The 16,627-nt window shown below is 44.8% G+C and overlaps 1 protein-coding gene across 1 annotated transcript in view; it reads left to right on the top strand.

Moving 5' to 3' along the window:
• Positions 1-3,838: 3,838 nt before the first annotated feature.
• Positions 3,839-16,627, top strand: part of KCNK2 (potassium two pore domain channel subfamily K member 2) — a 137,246-nt gene continuing 124,457 nt past the window's right edge. The window contains exons 1-2 of the mRNA XM_063114879.1: positions 3,839-3,884; positions 6,764-7,074. Coding sequence (XP_062970949.1) covers positions 3,839-3,884; positions 6,764-7,074 — 357 coding nt within the window. The remainder of the gene's footprint in view (positions 3,885-6,763; positions 7,075-16,627) is intronic.

Below are 16,627 nucleotides of genomic sequence, written 5' to 3'. Positions count from 1 at the left end.
CCCATCCATTAAAATAAAGTAAAGGGTGTTGAGTAGTACTGTAGCATGGAAGAAATGGAGTCCATCAACCCTTTCTATTGCACTTTTAGTGGGATTTATACATGTTGAGTACTGCAGGCATAAAATTAAACAGGATAAACCATCCCATTTCCTTGTTTCTCCAGTTGCAATGACGTACAAACTAGTCTACTTCCTTTTCTTCCTTACTTCAAACACTGTAAATATGTATTCTGCACAAGAAGCCTCTTAAAGAGGTAGGAGTGTTTAAGGACAGGGTTGTGGGGGGCTGCGGTGGAAAGCAGAGCTGGAGTTAGTAGACCAGTTGGCTTCTTGGTTCTTTCAAATTATTTGTGAGGATGAACTTTTGGCTTGTTGGAGTAACTCCTGCTAATGTTACAGTTTGGAGTTTTTCTTTTCTTTTCTTTCTTTCTTCTTTTTTATTAAATATTATTTTAACCACTCCTGCACCCTACACATATGTGATGCCTAATGTGGGAATAGTACAAAGGGGAATGCAGAGGATGATTGCTATATATGAACCGATAGGGGAAAGGAGGGAAAATGGCAATCCAGCATTTGGGATTGGTGGTGACATCTAAGGCTCATGAATCTGAAAAAGGGAAGCAGCACTCTACAGACATATATATATATATATATATGTATATATGTATATATGTATATATGTATATGTATATATGTATAAATGATACCTACAAGCATATTTAAAGTGTAAATTAATTCCCCACTGTAATAAGCATTAGCTAGTTTGACAGGGGACCAGTGCTGGGCAAAGTGTGGTTACATTTGCAGAAAACCCAGAGGGGGAAAAAAAAGAATCACCAACTTGCTGAACAAAAAAAAAAAAAAAAAAAAAAAAAAAGTACTCAAGGTGTTTGAGATCATTTCATCTGGAGAACAAAATGCCTTTAAGGATAGAAAATGATGCTGAAGGTGGTGAATTAATCTCATTTCCTATATGTGTAGGATAACCTGGTCCCAAATACTTGGAGGGAGACCAGGGGAATAATAATGTCAACTATTTACTAGCAATTATGCTTTCATTCAGATGTGTATTGAATACCTATTTAGTACCAGTCTCCAGTTATTTCAGATATTAGGGTGAACAGAGAGAAGAGGTTTATTGCCTCACTGAGCTTACGATCTAGTTCAAAGAAGCACAACATAACTAATGAGACAAGTGCAAAGACAGAGAAAGTACAAGCTGACCTGGGAAGCAAATGCTAAGACACCTGGCCAGCCAGCACTCCATGCAGATCTCCAGACAGCATGGAGATCTGAAGCATAACACTGTGGTGGTTAGTTTTATAGTCCACTTGGCCAGACTATAGTACTCGGTTATTTTAACAGACAGACACTAATATAGAATCTAAGTGTTGCCGTGAAGGTATTTTGTAGATGTGGTTAACCAGTTGACTTTAAGAAAAGGAGATTACTCTAGATAATGTAGGTGAGCTTCAATCACTTACGAGCAAAAAAAAAAAAAAAAAGATTTCCGGGAAAAGAAATTCTGCCTTAAGACTGAAGTCTGAGTCTTCTGGTCTGCCAGAGCTGCCCTACAGAGATTTCAGAGGGACCTGCCAGCCCCCATAATTGTGTGAGCCAATTCCTTAAAATAAATCTTTTACACACACACACACACACACACACACACACACACACACACACACACACACACACACACACACACACACACACACACACACTGCTCTGTTTCTCTAGAGACCTCTTTGGCACAATGCCTTAGTGACGTAAAGTTGGAGGGAGGACTAGAGAAGGTGTGTGAAGGAAGGTGACAGCATCAGGAAGGCCTGGAATGAAAAAGAGCAGCTGCATCAGGAAGCACGTTACAGGTGACCTATAGACTTTGGAAGGGTTTTAAGTCTGGGACTGAGAGGATCAGATTCACATTCTAGAAAGGACATCCTATTATATTACTGTGAGAGCAGAAGTCGAGAAAAAATGTGTTTAAATGGCAACAGGAGGGCTATCAGGAGGATTTTTTAATAGAGGAAAGAGGTGCTGAATCTTTTCTGGCCTCTAGAAAAATAACTTGGCATTTTTATCATTGAAGGTCACAGTCTCGCAAAAGATTTGCAAGGTTCTTTTTACAGTCAAGTCTATAGCCTTCACTAGGAAGTTCTTGTAACTGGGAAAAGATTCCCATCTGGCCGAGCAGCAGTTATGGAAGATAAACAGCGGAGGGGGTGGGGGGCGGAGGTCAGCAGGGGATTCCCGCTGAGAAAGTTGGAAGAAAGAGTGCAGAAACGGATGGAAGTTTCTCTACATCATGTGTGTTGCCTGAGGATTCGCCTATTGCAAAAGCAGCAACGAAATTCCTCGCTACTCCTGCTTCCTCGGCGGGTCCTGTTGCCACGAGTTCAGCTGTCCCCGCGCCACGGTCTTGGCGTCTGGGCGGGGACTGGTACCTGCCAAGCTGGGATCTAGAGGAGGGTTGAGGGGTGGAGGCGGGGACCTCTGAGTTCAGGCTGAGGTCCGAGGCCCCCCACTCCGCCGCTCCCCCGGCAACACCTAGCAACCTCTGTCCACAGCAGAGGAGTATCGCCCGGGCGAGAACCTAATCGGGTTTTCTCCCATTGCCTCTGCATCCCTATGGGTGTCACCCTGGCTCCGGGTGCGTTCCGCATCCTTTACGGCCCGGGACATTCCGCTGATCAGAGCTCTCTGCCCAAGTCGAGCACCCCTGGAGGGGTGGTGGGGTGGGGTTTGCTGGTGACTCGTTAACCCTTCCCCAGGTGTAGACTGGAAAAAGCCAGCGTCCTCTTTACTGCCCCCAGTCCAGGGTCCTCAGGGCCAATGGGGGACACTTCCCGGTACTACCCTGGGGGGCCACGAGGCGAGGAGACTTCCACGTTCAGAGGTCCGGGGCTCCGCGCCCCAGACCTTGGTCGCACGCCGGGCACCTCGGCCGGGAAGGCGGTGGGATGGAGCCCTGAGTGATGGGTGCGCCACACAGCGAGCGTGAGGCTGGGGGCAGGGTTAGCGCAGGGGTCGAGAGGAGGAGAGGCAGCAGGTGAGCCAAGGGGCTGTGCGCCCAGGCGGGGAGGCGGGCCGAGGGAGAGCGGGAGGGGAGCGCGGGCAGGGGCGACGCGGGCGAGGACTGGGCTGGAAAGGGGTGCGGAGAGGCGAGCCCGGGCGGTGAGACCGCGAGGGGGGCGGCGGCGAGGAGGAGGGAGTTCCGAAAGGAGGGCGAGGAGCCGGCGAGGAGCGAGCCGGGCGGGAGAGCGGCGGCGGCCGAGACCGCGCCACACCCCCCGCGGGGCACGGAGGACATCGCCCGGGGAGACGCACAAAGACATGCGAAGAGGGGCTGCGCGAGGCTCGCGTACAAAGACGCCGGGGCGCACGGCCGCTCGGGCTGCACCGATCGCCCCCGCGCCGCGCCGCGCCGGGGCCGGGCCAGCGCGGAGCCCGGGGCCGAGCGCGCGGCGGCTGCGGCGGCGGCGGCGGGCCGGCGCGGGACCCGGGTGGCCCGCGCTCTCCGGGTGACCCGGACCCGGCCGCAGGCGCGCGCGGGGGCGGCGGCGCCACAGCCCAACTTGGCCTCGGCCTCGCCCTCTGCCCAGCCCGCCGGCTTCCCCTCCTTCCCGCGATTTCGTTTCTTCTCACGCTCCCCCCTCGCCCCCTCCCGCGTCCAGCCCCGCGCTCCCCACCTTGTAAAACAAAGCCGGGGAAAATGCCTGCCCGTGCAGCTCGGAGCGCGCAGCCCGTCTCTGAATAAGAAGTGAGTACAATGGCGTGTGTGTAGAAAAGCGTCAAGTCCGTCTTTTCCAAAAACATTTTGAATGCTGCATGCCTCATGCTTCGCAGCGCCTCGCGGGAGAGACCCAGCTATAGAGCAGGAGGTGAGACCCCCGGGCCCCCAGCTCCCGTGCCCGGCCGCGCGCTCTCCTGCCCCGGCCTGTCCTGCGAGGGCTGCAGATGCCCCGCTCGCAGCAAGCGGACGTTTCCCGTCTTCGTTTCTCGTGCGTCCCAAGTGCTGGGTCTGAGCTGGGCTGGAGCTCACCTATCCCCGGATCTTCTTTCTCCTGGCCGCGTCTCTCCCCTCTCCCGCCCCTGCCTGGGGTTTTGCAATCTGCTTAGGGTATGGGTTTAGAACACCTTGGGGGAGTTTCCGATGGTGGGGGAGGGTCAGCCCTTGGGAGTAGCCGACAGACAGGACGCATGGTGACCCTGGTCACACTTGTTGCCCGTTGCGTGGTGGGATAGGCAGTGGTGCTGAAAACATGCTCGTTTTTCCTGCTGTTCGGTGTTTTATCGCGGCCAGAGCTAAGACATAACCTGGGTGCGGACAGGAGAGCAGGATTAAGGGGAGACTGGTGTGCTGGGGGCGGTGGGGGTAGTGGTGGTGCTGAGTGTGTGGAAGGGGCAGCTTCTCTCCCTGATCATATATCAAACAGGAAACCCAGAGGTTCCCCATATTAGATCAGGAGAAAAGGCTGGTTTTTATTTTATTTTTTTCTTTTTGAATTTTGCTATTTCATCAGTTTCTGCCTATTCTGTCTGCCAAATGTACATTATGTATATTTCTGCTAATTAAAAAATAACAACAGCCAAAAGAATTAAACTCCTTCAGGAAATGTGTTAGCTTGATACACACAGACACACACAGACACACACACATCTGTTCCGGAAGGCATATGATGACGATGTCTTAGTGGGATTTCACATTGGGATTTGGTAGCATCAAGGTAAGCAGCCTTGGTGTTTTCCATTTCTGCAGACAAGAAACCACTGATTTGAAAAATCAGAAATATGAGAGCACAGAGATCTGGAGAGGAGAGGCTTGGAATGCTTTCTTTAGAGAGATAATATGGAGCTTCCATGTGATTTTTTGTTATTTTTACTCCAAAGATGGCTAAATTTTAGATAGTGACTTCTCACTTAGACTCACTAAGCAGCCGGGGGGGGGGGGGTGAGTCTGCAGATGACAGTCATTTTAGCTATCATCAGCACTTCTATCAAAGTTTTTTAAAAAATTAAAACATTAAACATGCTGGGGCGAATGTTGACTGAAGTTGCCTTTATCAATATTTTATAGGTGTCTATTAGTTTGTGGCTTTATTCAGAACAGGTGACTATCAGGAGGGAAGGTTGTAAATACCTGTACGTGGTAGGCTGCATCTTAGGATATTGCTGTAATGAGCTATACCCATGTAGAATCTCCACCTAGAGCCAGGGGTGCAGCAACCTCATCACAGTTCCGATTTCATCTCTTCAAAGTCAGCACCATTCTGAGCTTTGCTGGTTGAGGAGTCTTTGTCATCTGCCGTCATTTTACAACACTGCTTAGGTCTAGTGCTTCAAATAGCTTTGTTTGCTAAGCTGCTTTTTGATAGGCAACTGAGTGTGTATTTTATGAACTCAGACTATGGTAGCCTACATTTAACTCACAGTGTTAGGCAAGAGGGCAGGGGAGGTAGCTATGTAAAAATGTACGCTCTTTATTACCTCTTATCCTCAAATAATTTCAGGTGCTTGTACGGTATTTGGGTTCAATCCCATAGGGATTTCTTATATACTTACCTACAAGTGTGTTTTAGATTAGGTTTTCATTTTATAAAACCTATGTTATATACATGACAGCAATTTTATTTATATCTCTAATAAGTATGGACTTAATTATTCTGTTTGAGTTGGTGTTTTTTGAAGTCCCTTATTTTTTGGCCATTCTGTTCATCCTCTTAGTTCAATGTTGCCTTTCCACCTTTCCAATCAAATATTCTGTAGTAGGTAGCTTGTTTTTCCTGTAGCAAGTGGAAGTCTAGTATTTCTTGTATTTTCTAAAAAGAAACCCATTAATGATATTTTGGAGCAACTGAGATAAATAATAAATGGAGTTAGAGTCACCTCAGAGTATATGGGAATTTATACGAGAACACAAAAATTCACTATAATGGAACAATTAGCTTTGAGCAGGGTGTAAGGTGTGAGCCAAGGTTTTAATTTTTTTTCTTAATATCATTTACTGTTGAAATGAAAGCAACTTGCCTTTTTCTAGCTGTACCCGGGATGGTGCCACAAGGTTAGCAATAACTTATTTCTTAAACATATCAGAGATTGAATGACAAAATATAGAGAATACTTTATCATGAGCCCACTTCGGAGAATAGGCAAAATAAATGATTGTATTATTGGGCAGTTTATTTACTACTATGTTTTACCAAAAAATTATGAGGGATTTCTTTTGAGCAACAATGTTTGGATCTTAGATTCTCTTATAATACATTTCCTTGATTACAATAAATCTTAAAATAAAAATGGAGAATGTTCTTTAGATTGATTCCTTGCGGTCTAAAGTTCTTGAGAACAGGAATAAACCATGAGCCCTCTCCATGAGTATTTGAATTTCTAGTTTAGTACCATCAACTCTTAGGAGTTCAGAACATGCTGACTGGCATAGTGGACAAATACAAATTTCGAAGCTAACGAGGAAGCCCTCAGGCATTCTTTTATTTTTTTAGTTTCCTGGTCCGACTCCTGTTTTTCCCTCCCACCTGGAACTCCAATGGCAGCAGAGAGCACAGACCCAGCCCCTTTTCCTTGAACCCATACATATGGCCGTGCATGCGATCTGGTGAGAGCACTCCTGGTCTAGGTTCCAGAGCTTCCACCAGGAGAGCAAGTGGAGCTCAGCCTGCCTTTGCTGACCCCTTAAAGAAGAAGCTCAACCAACTCCCCTCTGATCTCCTCCAACCTAACCCTCACTCTCTGTCGTTGTCAGTGGCGGCACCTGACTTGCTGGATCCTAAATCTGCCGCTCAGAACTCCAAACCGAGGCTCTCGTTTTCCACGAAACCCACAGTGCTTGCTTCCCGGGTGGAGAGTGACACGACCATTAATGTTATGAAATGGAAGACGGTCTCCACGATTTTCCTGGTGGTTGTCCTCTATCTGGTCATCGGAGCCACCGTGTTCAAAGCATTGGAGCAGCCTCATGAGATTTCACAGAGGACCACCATTGTGATCCAGAAGCAGACATTCATATCCCAACACTCCTGTGTCAATTCAACCGAGCTGGACGAACTCATCCAGGTAATGGCATGAGAGGAGTTGACACTCTGTTTCCCCTAAGGGGAAAGAAAGCGTAAGAGTAGCGGGAGACAGTTCAGCTCGCAGCCCAGTGCAGCCCTACTCCACCTGCCCTCCCTAGCATGCACCTCTTCCCCAGGTTCTTTGCTTTCCTTCCTCTTTTCTCATTTCTGCCATCTTTTCTTGTCCTCCTCTTCTGCTTCTTCCACCCATTGAGACATCTCATCCTCTTTTGCTCTTGGTCTTCTGTATCTTTTTTCTGTTCTCTCCCTGCTTTCTTGCTCTTTACCCTGTCGTAGAACTGCCAGTGGACACCATAGACATGGGGTTACCATGCAGAGACCCTCAGGGTTACGATGGTCATTGCCAACTGAGACACATTGCTGTGGCAAATGAGAGGAAAACGAGAGAAAAGTGCTTTGATCTTGGCAGTGGCCATCATATGATAGAGAGACCAGTTTGTGGTGTGGCCCTCTTGAGACGGGTACCCCTCATGGTTAACAAGTTGTAGCCACTTCTGCAATCCAGCCAAGGTATAATTGGTAACTGCCTTTTTAAAGTGTCTAGGGAGAAGTGATTAATTATTACTTCTCTAAACCCCAACTAAAAGCTATTTACTACTACACAGAAAAATAGAGTTCTTGAATAAAAACTAATTTGGTTTTAATTTACTCTATAATAGTAGGACAATATCCTCGTGGAAAAACATTTTGTCTTAAAGTTAATCCCCAAATTATTTATAAGTTTCAGTTAGGCTCCTTGGAAATGGTTATATTTTTGTTGTAGATTTCTTTTGCGTAAAACAATGCATTGGTCAAACCAAGCATTTTAGTCAAGAAGAAAGCCCTAGAATTTTCTTACAAGGAGAGACCTGACTTTGTTGAAAATGTTTTAATTGTACACACATTTATTTTCCTATACAGCCTACTTTTCTTACCTGGTTTAATTCGAAATTGGACTGAAAATTATCTGTGAGTTGTGATCTGAATGTGTTCTTCCTGGTTTTATATTTGATTTTACGTTGTTTGAAAGAGTTGAAATAGTAGATGGAGGGAATAAATTATTATTGGTTTTAATCCTATTTTTTATTCTTGGACCTTTACTCTCATGTCTTTTTTCCACGGATCCCTGAATGCTGCCTCTGCCCCTCATAGCCCTCTCTGTTAGGAGTGTGGACATACAAGTTCTATTTCAAGTTTTATGGAAAGCCATCAAAGCTACCCATCTGACCCTACTTAGCTCCTTCCACATTCAGACATTTCCACGTCACTCATTTGACTGAAATTTTGAACATGCTATTCACACACTTGTATACCGAATACTATTTTTAGATGGTGGTGACATTTTCCGTATTGACAGTGAAACTGCTAACTAATAATATTGTCCCAACTACCCCTTGCCCTGACCCTGTGTAAGATCACCTTCCCTTCACTCCCGCTTTGTGCCACATAAGCTTTGAGGTACGAAAAATCTTCAAGGAATCCCCACTTCCCGTGGGTTCTTGTAAGAAGAGCTCTTGGTTGTCTCGGTGGAGACAGCATGGAGTAGTGGTAAAAGCTTAAACTCTGGGATTGGATAGGATGTGTTTTAAACTCCAGTTGAGGAGTTTTCCCAGAGGGGTCATCTGGAACAAATGATTTTCTCTCTAAGCCTTCAATGATCTATCTGGAATGAGGAAAGAATACCTATCAAGTAGAGTTGTGAGAGTAAGAGATAATCAGTGTAAAGCATGTAGGTGCTTAGGAAGTGTTAGGTTCATTTGATGTTATTTTTTCCCCTCCCTTATCCCTTTATTGGGTTGTAGCTTCTGATTCAGGTAGTTGCAGAGTGAGGTGGTTAGGCAGGGGAAAAAAGAAAAAAAAGACTGGAATTTCAGGACAATGCTGGAGGAAACTATGTGTAAATTTGAAAATGGCCTCACTGCCCAGTACTACCCAGATTTGTTCAGAACTCTGAAAATAACTTTAAGGTCAGGTCAGGTAGGGGCAATCCGATGGTGAATACTGATCATTTTTTGCCACATTGTTTTTGGAATGAGTACAAACAGAACTCAAGACATGACCTAGTTTTTTTTCTTTCTACTCGGCATGGGAAATCCATTTTAGCTTTATTAATATTCACTGCTGATTGAGTACTTTTGCTTCTTAAAAATCCTTTTTTGTGCTTATTCAGTATTTTTCAGTGCTGAAGTTACCTGTATTTATTGTCATACCTCTCACCTTTATAACCTGACAATTTTAGTACATTATTTTTTTCTCTTTGCATATAATTTCTTTTGATAATAGAAATCTTCATCATGTCATGGCCTCAAGGGTCAGCATCAGAGTACAAGTAGGGAGGGAGGTGAGTGAGCCAGCCATCATTTATTAGAATTACATTTCCTTCCTGTGATTCTCACAAACTTCTAAGCGCTTTCCCCACATTTATTTTTCCATTTAATAATCTCTTAAAACCTTGTGAGTAGACATGTTAGGTAGTAATAGCATAGCATTAAGGCTTAGGAAACGAAGACACAGAAAGTCCAGGTGATTTACCCCCAACAGCATTGCTAGGGGGAGAGTTCATCCCAGTATTCCTGAAGACAATCCTGGTCTGGCATTATTCCTAGGTGTCTCTGTTGTTTCAGAGCTGACCTTCTTTCAGGGCTGAAGAGGGGACAGTTGAAGAGGTTAGCAGTTCTGTCCTCATGCTGGTGGGGAAGGAATCCTGGCGTCCTTTCACGGAGAAGGGGGAAGGCGGTGGGAGTGTGTAGACTTGTGTCAGGTGCAGTTAATTTAACTGATCCCGGGTGCCAGGTTACTAATTGCACCTATGGATGGACTACAGCGTCTGATTCCAGGCTGTGGTGTGTCACAGGGTGGAGTGGAGGAGAGGAGGGGAGAGGTAGGAAATGGAGCATCAAGGCAATGACAGCAACTGCTTGTTCTGTTACAGAAACACGTGTGTACACTCCAAGTGCTGTTTTTGACACCCACCCTTTAAGACAAGTTGATAAGGGGTAGAGATACCAAGACAGATATAGCTTTGTTGAGCTGAGGTATTTTGAACAATATGATTTCTAATCCCTATTACATTTACATTAACGGACCTCAGAAACATACATATTTTCAGGTTGTAAGAGTGTAAAGCTAGGGCTAATGTTGGAATCCTGCCAATGTAGCCCAATTGTAAAGCTACACAACTATGCCAGTTGTTGAATAAGGCAAATCATAACTAAAGCCAAAATGTTTCATTATTTTAGTCATACTAAATTTCCATTTACATTGTCAGAGCTAGGGCTCAGACCCTTCAAACCCATTGTACAAACCCACACAGGTCCATGCTAGGTAATTGGGAAAGACCCCAGGAGCTGTTGGCAGATGACAGGAGCTCAGTCCTCAGCAGCAGCAACAGCTTACAGGTCTGGCAGCTTACAGGTCTGGCAGTGGTGATGGCGTTGCAGAGGGTCCTGGGGGCACTAGCAGCAGCAGCCTCCAGCAGCAGTAGTCTCTCCATGGTCCCCTCCTCCAGGGGCATCCTGGGGGTGGGGAGCGCCATGGGTCAGAGTCACTCATCTTTTATACTTAAGTCCATAACCCAGGACACCTGGGTGCACATGAGCAATTACACTAGACGATAACCAAGGAACACCTGGGCACACGTGCATATTTACATCAAATGCTCGGCAAGATTCTGAACATCCGAGGGGCCCTGACTATTCTCCTAATATTTTCCCAGCAAAGAGTCACAAAAGCCTTTAACAATAGCCAAAATTTTATGAGCACTTACTATGTGTGAGGCATTGTTCTGACCCTTTTTCATGTATTATTTCATTTAATTCTCTTAAACAACCCTACGAGGTAGTGCTGTATTATCTGTATTTAACTTATGTGGAAACTGAGGCAGGAAGAGCTTCATTTTCTGAGAGTGCACAGTGGTAAAGCTATTATTCAAACCTAAGTGGACAGACTCCAGAACTTATGATCTTAGCTTATGTATTTACTACCTCTAAAAAGTTTTAATAAACATTTGTTGTAAAGTTTGTTATTACTCCATGTATTAGGGTATAATGAATATTATATTATAGTCTTTTGTTCATAGTGATGTATACAGCATATCTTCCTTTTCGACATGGAGAGTTTATAGCCTGGATCTTAATACTTTTCCTGGACAATAGGATTATATCGATATTCTCCTGTCTGAATGTGGTAAACCAGGTATGGTTACAATAGACACACCTGGTCTTCAATCTAGTTATTTCTGTGTTTGTTGAATCAATTCTGGGATGGGATGAAAAGGATAGGACAACATCTATGCTCCATATAGTGATAATAAAAATACTTTGCAGGAGGTTTGACTTTTATATTCTAATTTGAGCCCCACTCCCCTGTGAGCTAGATAAGACATTTGATCTGTGTTTGGGTGAAGAAACTGACACATCTTTGTACAAGGTCATCTGGTGGCCTTAGGTATAGATCTTTGGAGTCTTCCTGCTAGGGAGTTATATTCTCTTTGCCGTATGCCTACTTCTCATTTTGTTCATTCAGTGGTATTTATCTAGCACCTCCAACGTGTTGACGTCTGTGCTGGGTATTGAGCCAAACAAGATGATGGAAAAAACAGGGCTTCCCTCTAGGCAGCCCCCCACCCCCCATCAAGCAGAGGAGACTGCTACTAAAAAATAGGTACAATAGAAGAATCTTCGGATTCAAGCTGGAAGTGCTACAGATTGAAGTACTGAGGAGAACATTAATCACTTATGAGAGCTGGGAAGACACAGAAGAGCGGAAAGGGAATTGGATTTTAAGGGTATGTCAGAGTGCTGTGGGGGAAGAAAGGGGATGAGAGGACATTCTAGGCAGAATGGGCATGGTGTGCTCCAGTGCCTGGATCACCTGGGCGTGAAGGGCAGGGGCATGAGTGGGTCTAACAAAGTAGACTGTGGCCTATTGTTCCACGACAGGGAGGGCTTGATGGTAGGCCTACTCCATCTGGAGTAGATGTATCCTTGTGGGTACTTGATTGTGTAACAGAGGATACCTGGAGCTACAGGATAAATAAATAAACATGCCTTTCTAGAATGCAAATGATACTAGACTTTTTAAAAAAAACCAAAATACAAATTGTTTTCTATTAGTTCTATAATTATTCATTCATTCAAAAAATATTTATTGAAGGCTTACTATGTGCACTTTCCTAAGCACTAAAATACAGTGTAGCACAAAATAGATGAAAATTCTTGCCCTCGGTGAGCTTGCATTCTACTGGGGGAAGATGGTATGTTAGGTGGTGGTAAGTTTTAGGAGAAAAACCAAAGCAGTGTAGTGGGATAGGAAGTGTTGGTTCAGATGAGGTCACTAGGGAAGTGGCACTGATAAGGGAGGGGATAAGATAAGTGTCTGTGCAGGGAACAACACTTAGGCAGAGTGCCCAGCATGTGCACAGGCCCTGGCTGAGGTGAGCATTCCTGGCATGGACAGGAGCTGTGAGGGTGCTGGAGGGACTGGAAGACGATGGCATCAGGCAGGTGGTGGGACCAGGTCATGTAGGGCCTTGTCAGTTATAAGGAGTTTGGCTTTTTGGTGCAGATAAATATCCTGCTCTGGCTTATGTTTCAACAGGATCACTGCGGCTGCTGTGGTGAGAATAGACTGCGTGAGGCATGGGCAGAAACAGAGAGTGGTTAGGAGGCTGTTGTAATAACTCTGATGAAAGGTGAGGAGGCTTGAACAAAGATGGTGGCAGTAGGCGTTGTGAGATACAATCAGATTCTTAATATATTTTGGAAGGAGAGCCAGTGGGGCTCGTTGATGGACCAGATGTGCAGTGCAAGGGAGAGGACTTAAAGGTAACCCTGACAGTTTTGTCCTAAGGCACTAAAAGAATAGGGCTCCCATTTTTCTGAAATGGGGAGGAGTATAGGAAGAGCTTGATTTGGGGATAATATCAGGAGCTTAGTTTGGGATGTTGCAGTAATAGTGTCAGACAGGTTTCAGTTAATTGACCAGATGCCAAGTAACAGTGCTTACAGATACACAGCTTATTGCCGGAAAATGATACAATCCAGCAACGGCACCCAAATAAAGATATGCATCACAGGTGTATTAGTCCATTTTGTGTTGCTATAACAGAATACTTGGAACCAGGTAATTTATGAAGAAAAACAAAATTTATTGCTTACAGTTTCTGAGGCTGGGGAGTCCAAAGTTCATCTGGTGGTGGTGACCATGACCCAGGGGTGTCACATTGCAAGATGGTGGAAGCAGAGAGAGCAGAGAGAGACACACAGACTTTGCTCTTCTTTTAAAGTCCTCAGAACCACGCCCATGATCACCATTCTTAATCAATTCACTACTGCACGGTCCTACAAACCAATCCCCTCTTCAAGGCCCCACCTTTCAATTACCATAATAGGATTTCCCACCCTCTTATCAGTCACAGTGAGGGCTAAGTTTCTAATACATAAAACTTGGGAATACAATTCAAGCTTCAGGGAGTTTTTTTTTGGGGGGGGGACATAATTCAATCCTCTACAACAGGCAAAGGCTGCATGACAGCAAGGGGTCCAGAGAGGCCCAGCTCTAGCTCCAGTTGTTCTCCCTGGGTAAGGCTGTATCAGGACATACAGTAGTTCACTCTTAGATAAAGAACCACTGATGTATGCATGGAACACTTTGGAACTAGGGAGCCCAAAACGGGGAGCTGACTGGGGTTTCTTACACCTTGCTGGCCACATAGGCATATTCTTGCTACTTAACCAGACCCAGTGGTGGAGCTCTCTGGGCGTCTCAACAAGACCAGGTGCAAGTCATCCACTGCACTGGTATCAATAAACAATGCTGACAAGCTGGTACCAACCTCCCTGAAACTCCTCAGGCTGTGGTTATAAAGCAACACTCTTGATCAGTTACACCTTTACCAGGAGACAGTGATGCGCAGGTACATTAACAAAAGAGCTCCAGCCTATTCCAGGCCAGCACAGCCATATTAGTGCCTGTTAAGACATCCAAATAGAGATGTTGAGTGGGAAGCCACAAACATGTCTTTAGAGTTTTGGGAGGGGCCAGGCTGAAGATACATGTTCAAAAGTCATAATTATATAGAAGACGCTGGATGAAATTGCCTGGGGAATGGGTGTTGGTTGAGATGAGCAGAAATTCTTGCGTTATCCCCAGAGTACTTCATGTAGAAGTCGCAAAGGTATAGAATCCAAAATGCATGTGAATGATTGATTTACAACCAAAGATTTGAAGGACATTTCTCTCATTTTAGGGAACTATCACCCTATGCCCCCAGATCTCCAAAGGTTTTATTTTTCTTTGCCTTTCAGGACCCTTTAAAAGAAACACTTAAGAAGTACACCTCTAAGTATGGGAGCTATTGGAGGTGTGTAAGTAGGGACCTGTTTATGTTTCAGATCATGACTTTCCTAATGGTTAATGAGATGGTTTGGCATTTAAAGAGAGGGCTTAGAACTGACTGTATACAGTGGTCAGTGAAACTACATGATACACATACAGAGGTGTGGTGGCTATCATTCAGGTTTGTATAAACACCCACATATGTTAAATATTTTGTCCCAGTCTTGGAAAGAATACAGTCATCTTTTACTGTTTTATTTATGGACATGATAACATGTTGTCCAGAAAGCATTTAAAAAGACTTAGTTTCTTCTTTTTTAAAATTTTTTAATAGCATATTCATTGTTACAAATCATGCTAATTCTTTATGCCCTTTATCCAATCTCTCCCCTTCCCGTCCCCCTCCCCCTACCTCCTTCCCCTCCCCCCCTACCCTTCTAATAGCCATAGATTTGTTCTCTCCATCTGATAGATTAATTGTTCCTCTGTTGGTTTGTTGCCTAGATGATCTAAAAAGGCTTACTTTTCTTACCAGTGGTTTTACTCTTCTTATTCAACTTTTTGAACCTAAATGTAGATTTTACGGATATAAAAAATAATCTGCGAAGTGTCTAAACATCCCGTAAACACTTTATGTCCCTTGGGTTAATCTCTGGATAAAGCATGTTTAAGCAGTGTCATGTATAACCTTTTTGAATGCATATTAACCTAGTAGCTTGGATTATTTTACCAGAGTAACTATGTGCCATTTAAACAGCAGGGCTTCGAAGGTGAGAGTTCTTGGTGGGAACTGGGCTACTGAGTGCGGATAGAGACGCCCTGAAGAAAATGTTGTCATTGCCGATTTTCCCAGGACTCCCCTCGTTCGCTCTTGTGGTAGAATGACTCATTCTTGCCTTCTGCTCCCCGCCATATGTTCATACTTGCTTCATTTTCAGAAGGAAAGGATTAAAAGGGAAGTACTTTTCCTGTATAAGTACATCAAGTCACCACTGAAATATTTTCATATACTGTTTCCCAATAATACTCAGATTTTTATTATAAAACATGAAGGTAGTTTGTCGGAAAATGAATTTACCTTAAAAGAATATATGAAGATTAACTAGTTAATACTGGTTAAAAAAATGAGAGAACTGCTGTATGAGTGTTATATATCAATAAAATATCACTCAGACTGATATGACTAAAAAGGAATATATTTTAAAAAATGGCTAGGAAGTTATTTGATAGATGGAATGGTTATTTGAGAATAAGGGAAATTATTCTGCATGTACATTGTAATATATTTAAACATTTTTGGCTGACAATTTACTTAGTCTAAGCTAAAAGCAAGACTTACGTGTAAATCTCAGTCAAATAGGCTGTATTGGAATGAGGTTTGAGCTTCCGGTCAAGTTGGTGGAATAGATAGTCCCCAGCATCACTCTCCCCCACAAATCAAGCAATTTTCAACTATTAAAAAGCAATGACTACCAATCTGGGGCTGCTAGAACTCAGGGGAAGAGGAGGAGAGATCTACGGAGTTCATGTAGGCAGGAGAAGCCATGATGAGAGAAAGAAAGAACTGCTCTGTTTTGAGCCCCGGCTGCTTCAAGGGCCCTGTGTGCACAGAGCAAGAGCTGACAAAAGCCACAGCTGTGCCTTTCATATGAAGTTGCTTGGAGGTGGCAGAGGAGAAGAGGACCTTGGTGGCCCCCAGTCCAGTAAGACCACTAACGGGGTTCCCATGGACCCACGTAGGAGCAAGGAGCCACAGACAATTGAAAAAAGGAGCCACTCAGAGGCCAGTGAGTCATGGCAAGGGACCAGCACATGGTCCATCCCATGGGAAGCGGTTGGAGTGGGGGTGGTGGGGGTGAGGGGCCTACCAGGAAAACACTGGGGCACAGCACGGGCAGCTGATCTGCTCCCCAATCAGCACAGGACCAGTCTGTGTAGACTGGTCAGGAATATAGAACAGCATGGGGGGCAGTTTGCTGAAAAGACTCAGACCCAGAGCAGAGTTTCCAAACAACCCAGGTGTACCGGACCTCACAAGACCAGGAAGTACATACGAGGTCAACAATTAAAACCTGAGCTGCACAAAAAGCCTTTCCCAGGGAATAAGCAGCAAAGCAGCAATTTAGCTCAACCACAGGGCTCAAGTGCTGGTCCCCACAGGAAGTTCCCCCATTTTAGATGTGACCAAGGGATAACAATTTAGTTCTAGTGCAGAG

Source organism: Cynocephalus volans, chromosome 11, assembly GCF_027409185.1.
Source record: "Cynocephalus volans isolate mCynVol1 chromosome 11, mCynVol1.pri, whole genome shotgun sequence".
In the NCBI taxonomy this organism is placed as follows: Eukaryota; Metazoa; Chordata; class Mammalia; order Dermoptera; family Cynocephalidae; genus Cynocephalus; species Cynocephalus volans.
Note: the sequence above shows the minus strand (reverse complement) of the source record. Positions and strands in the feature narration are given on the sequence as shown.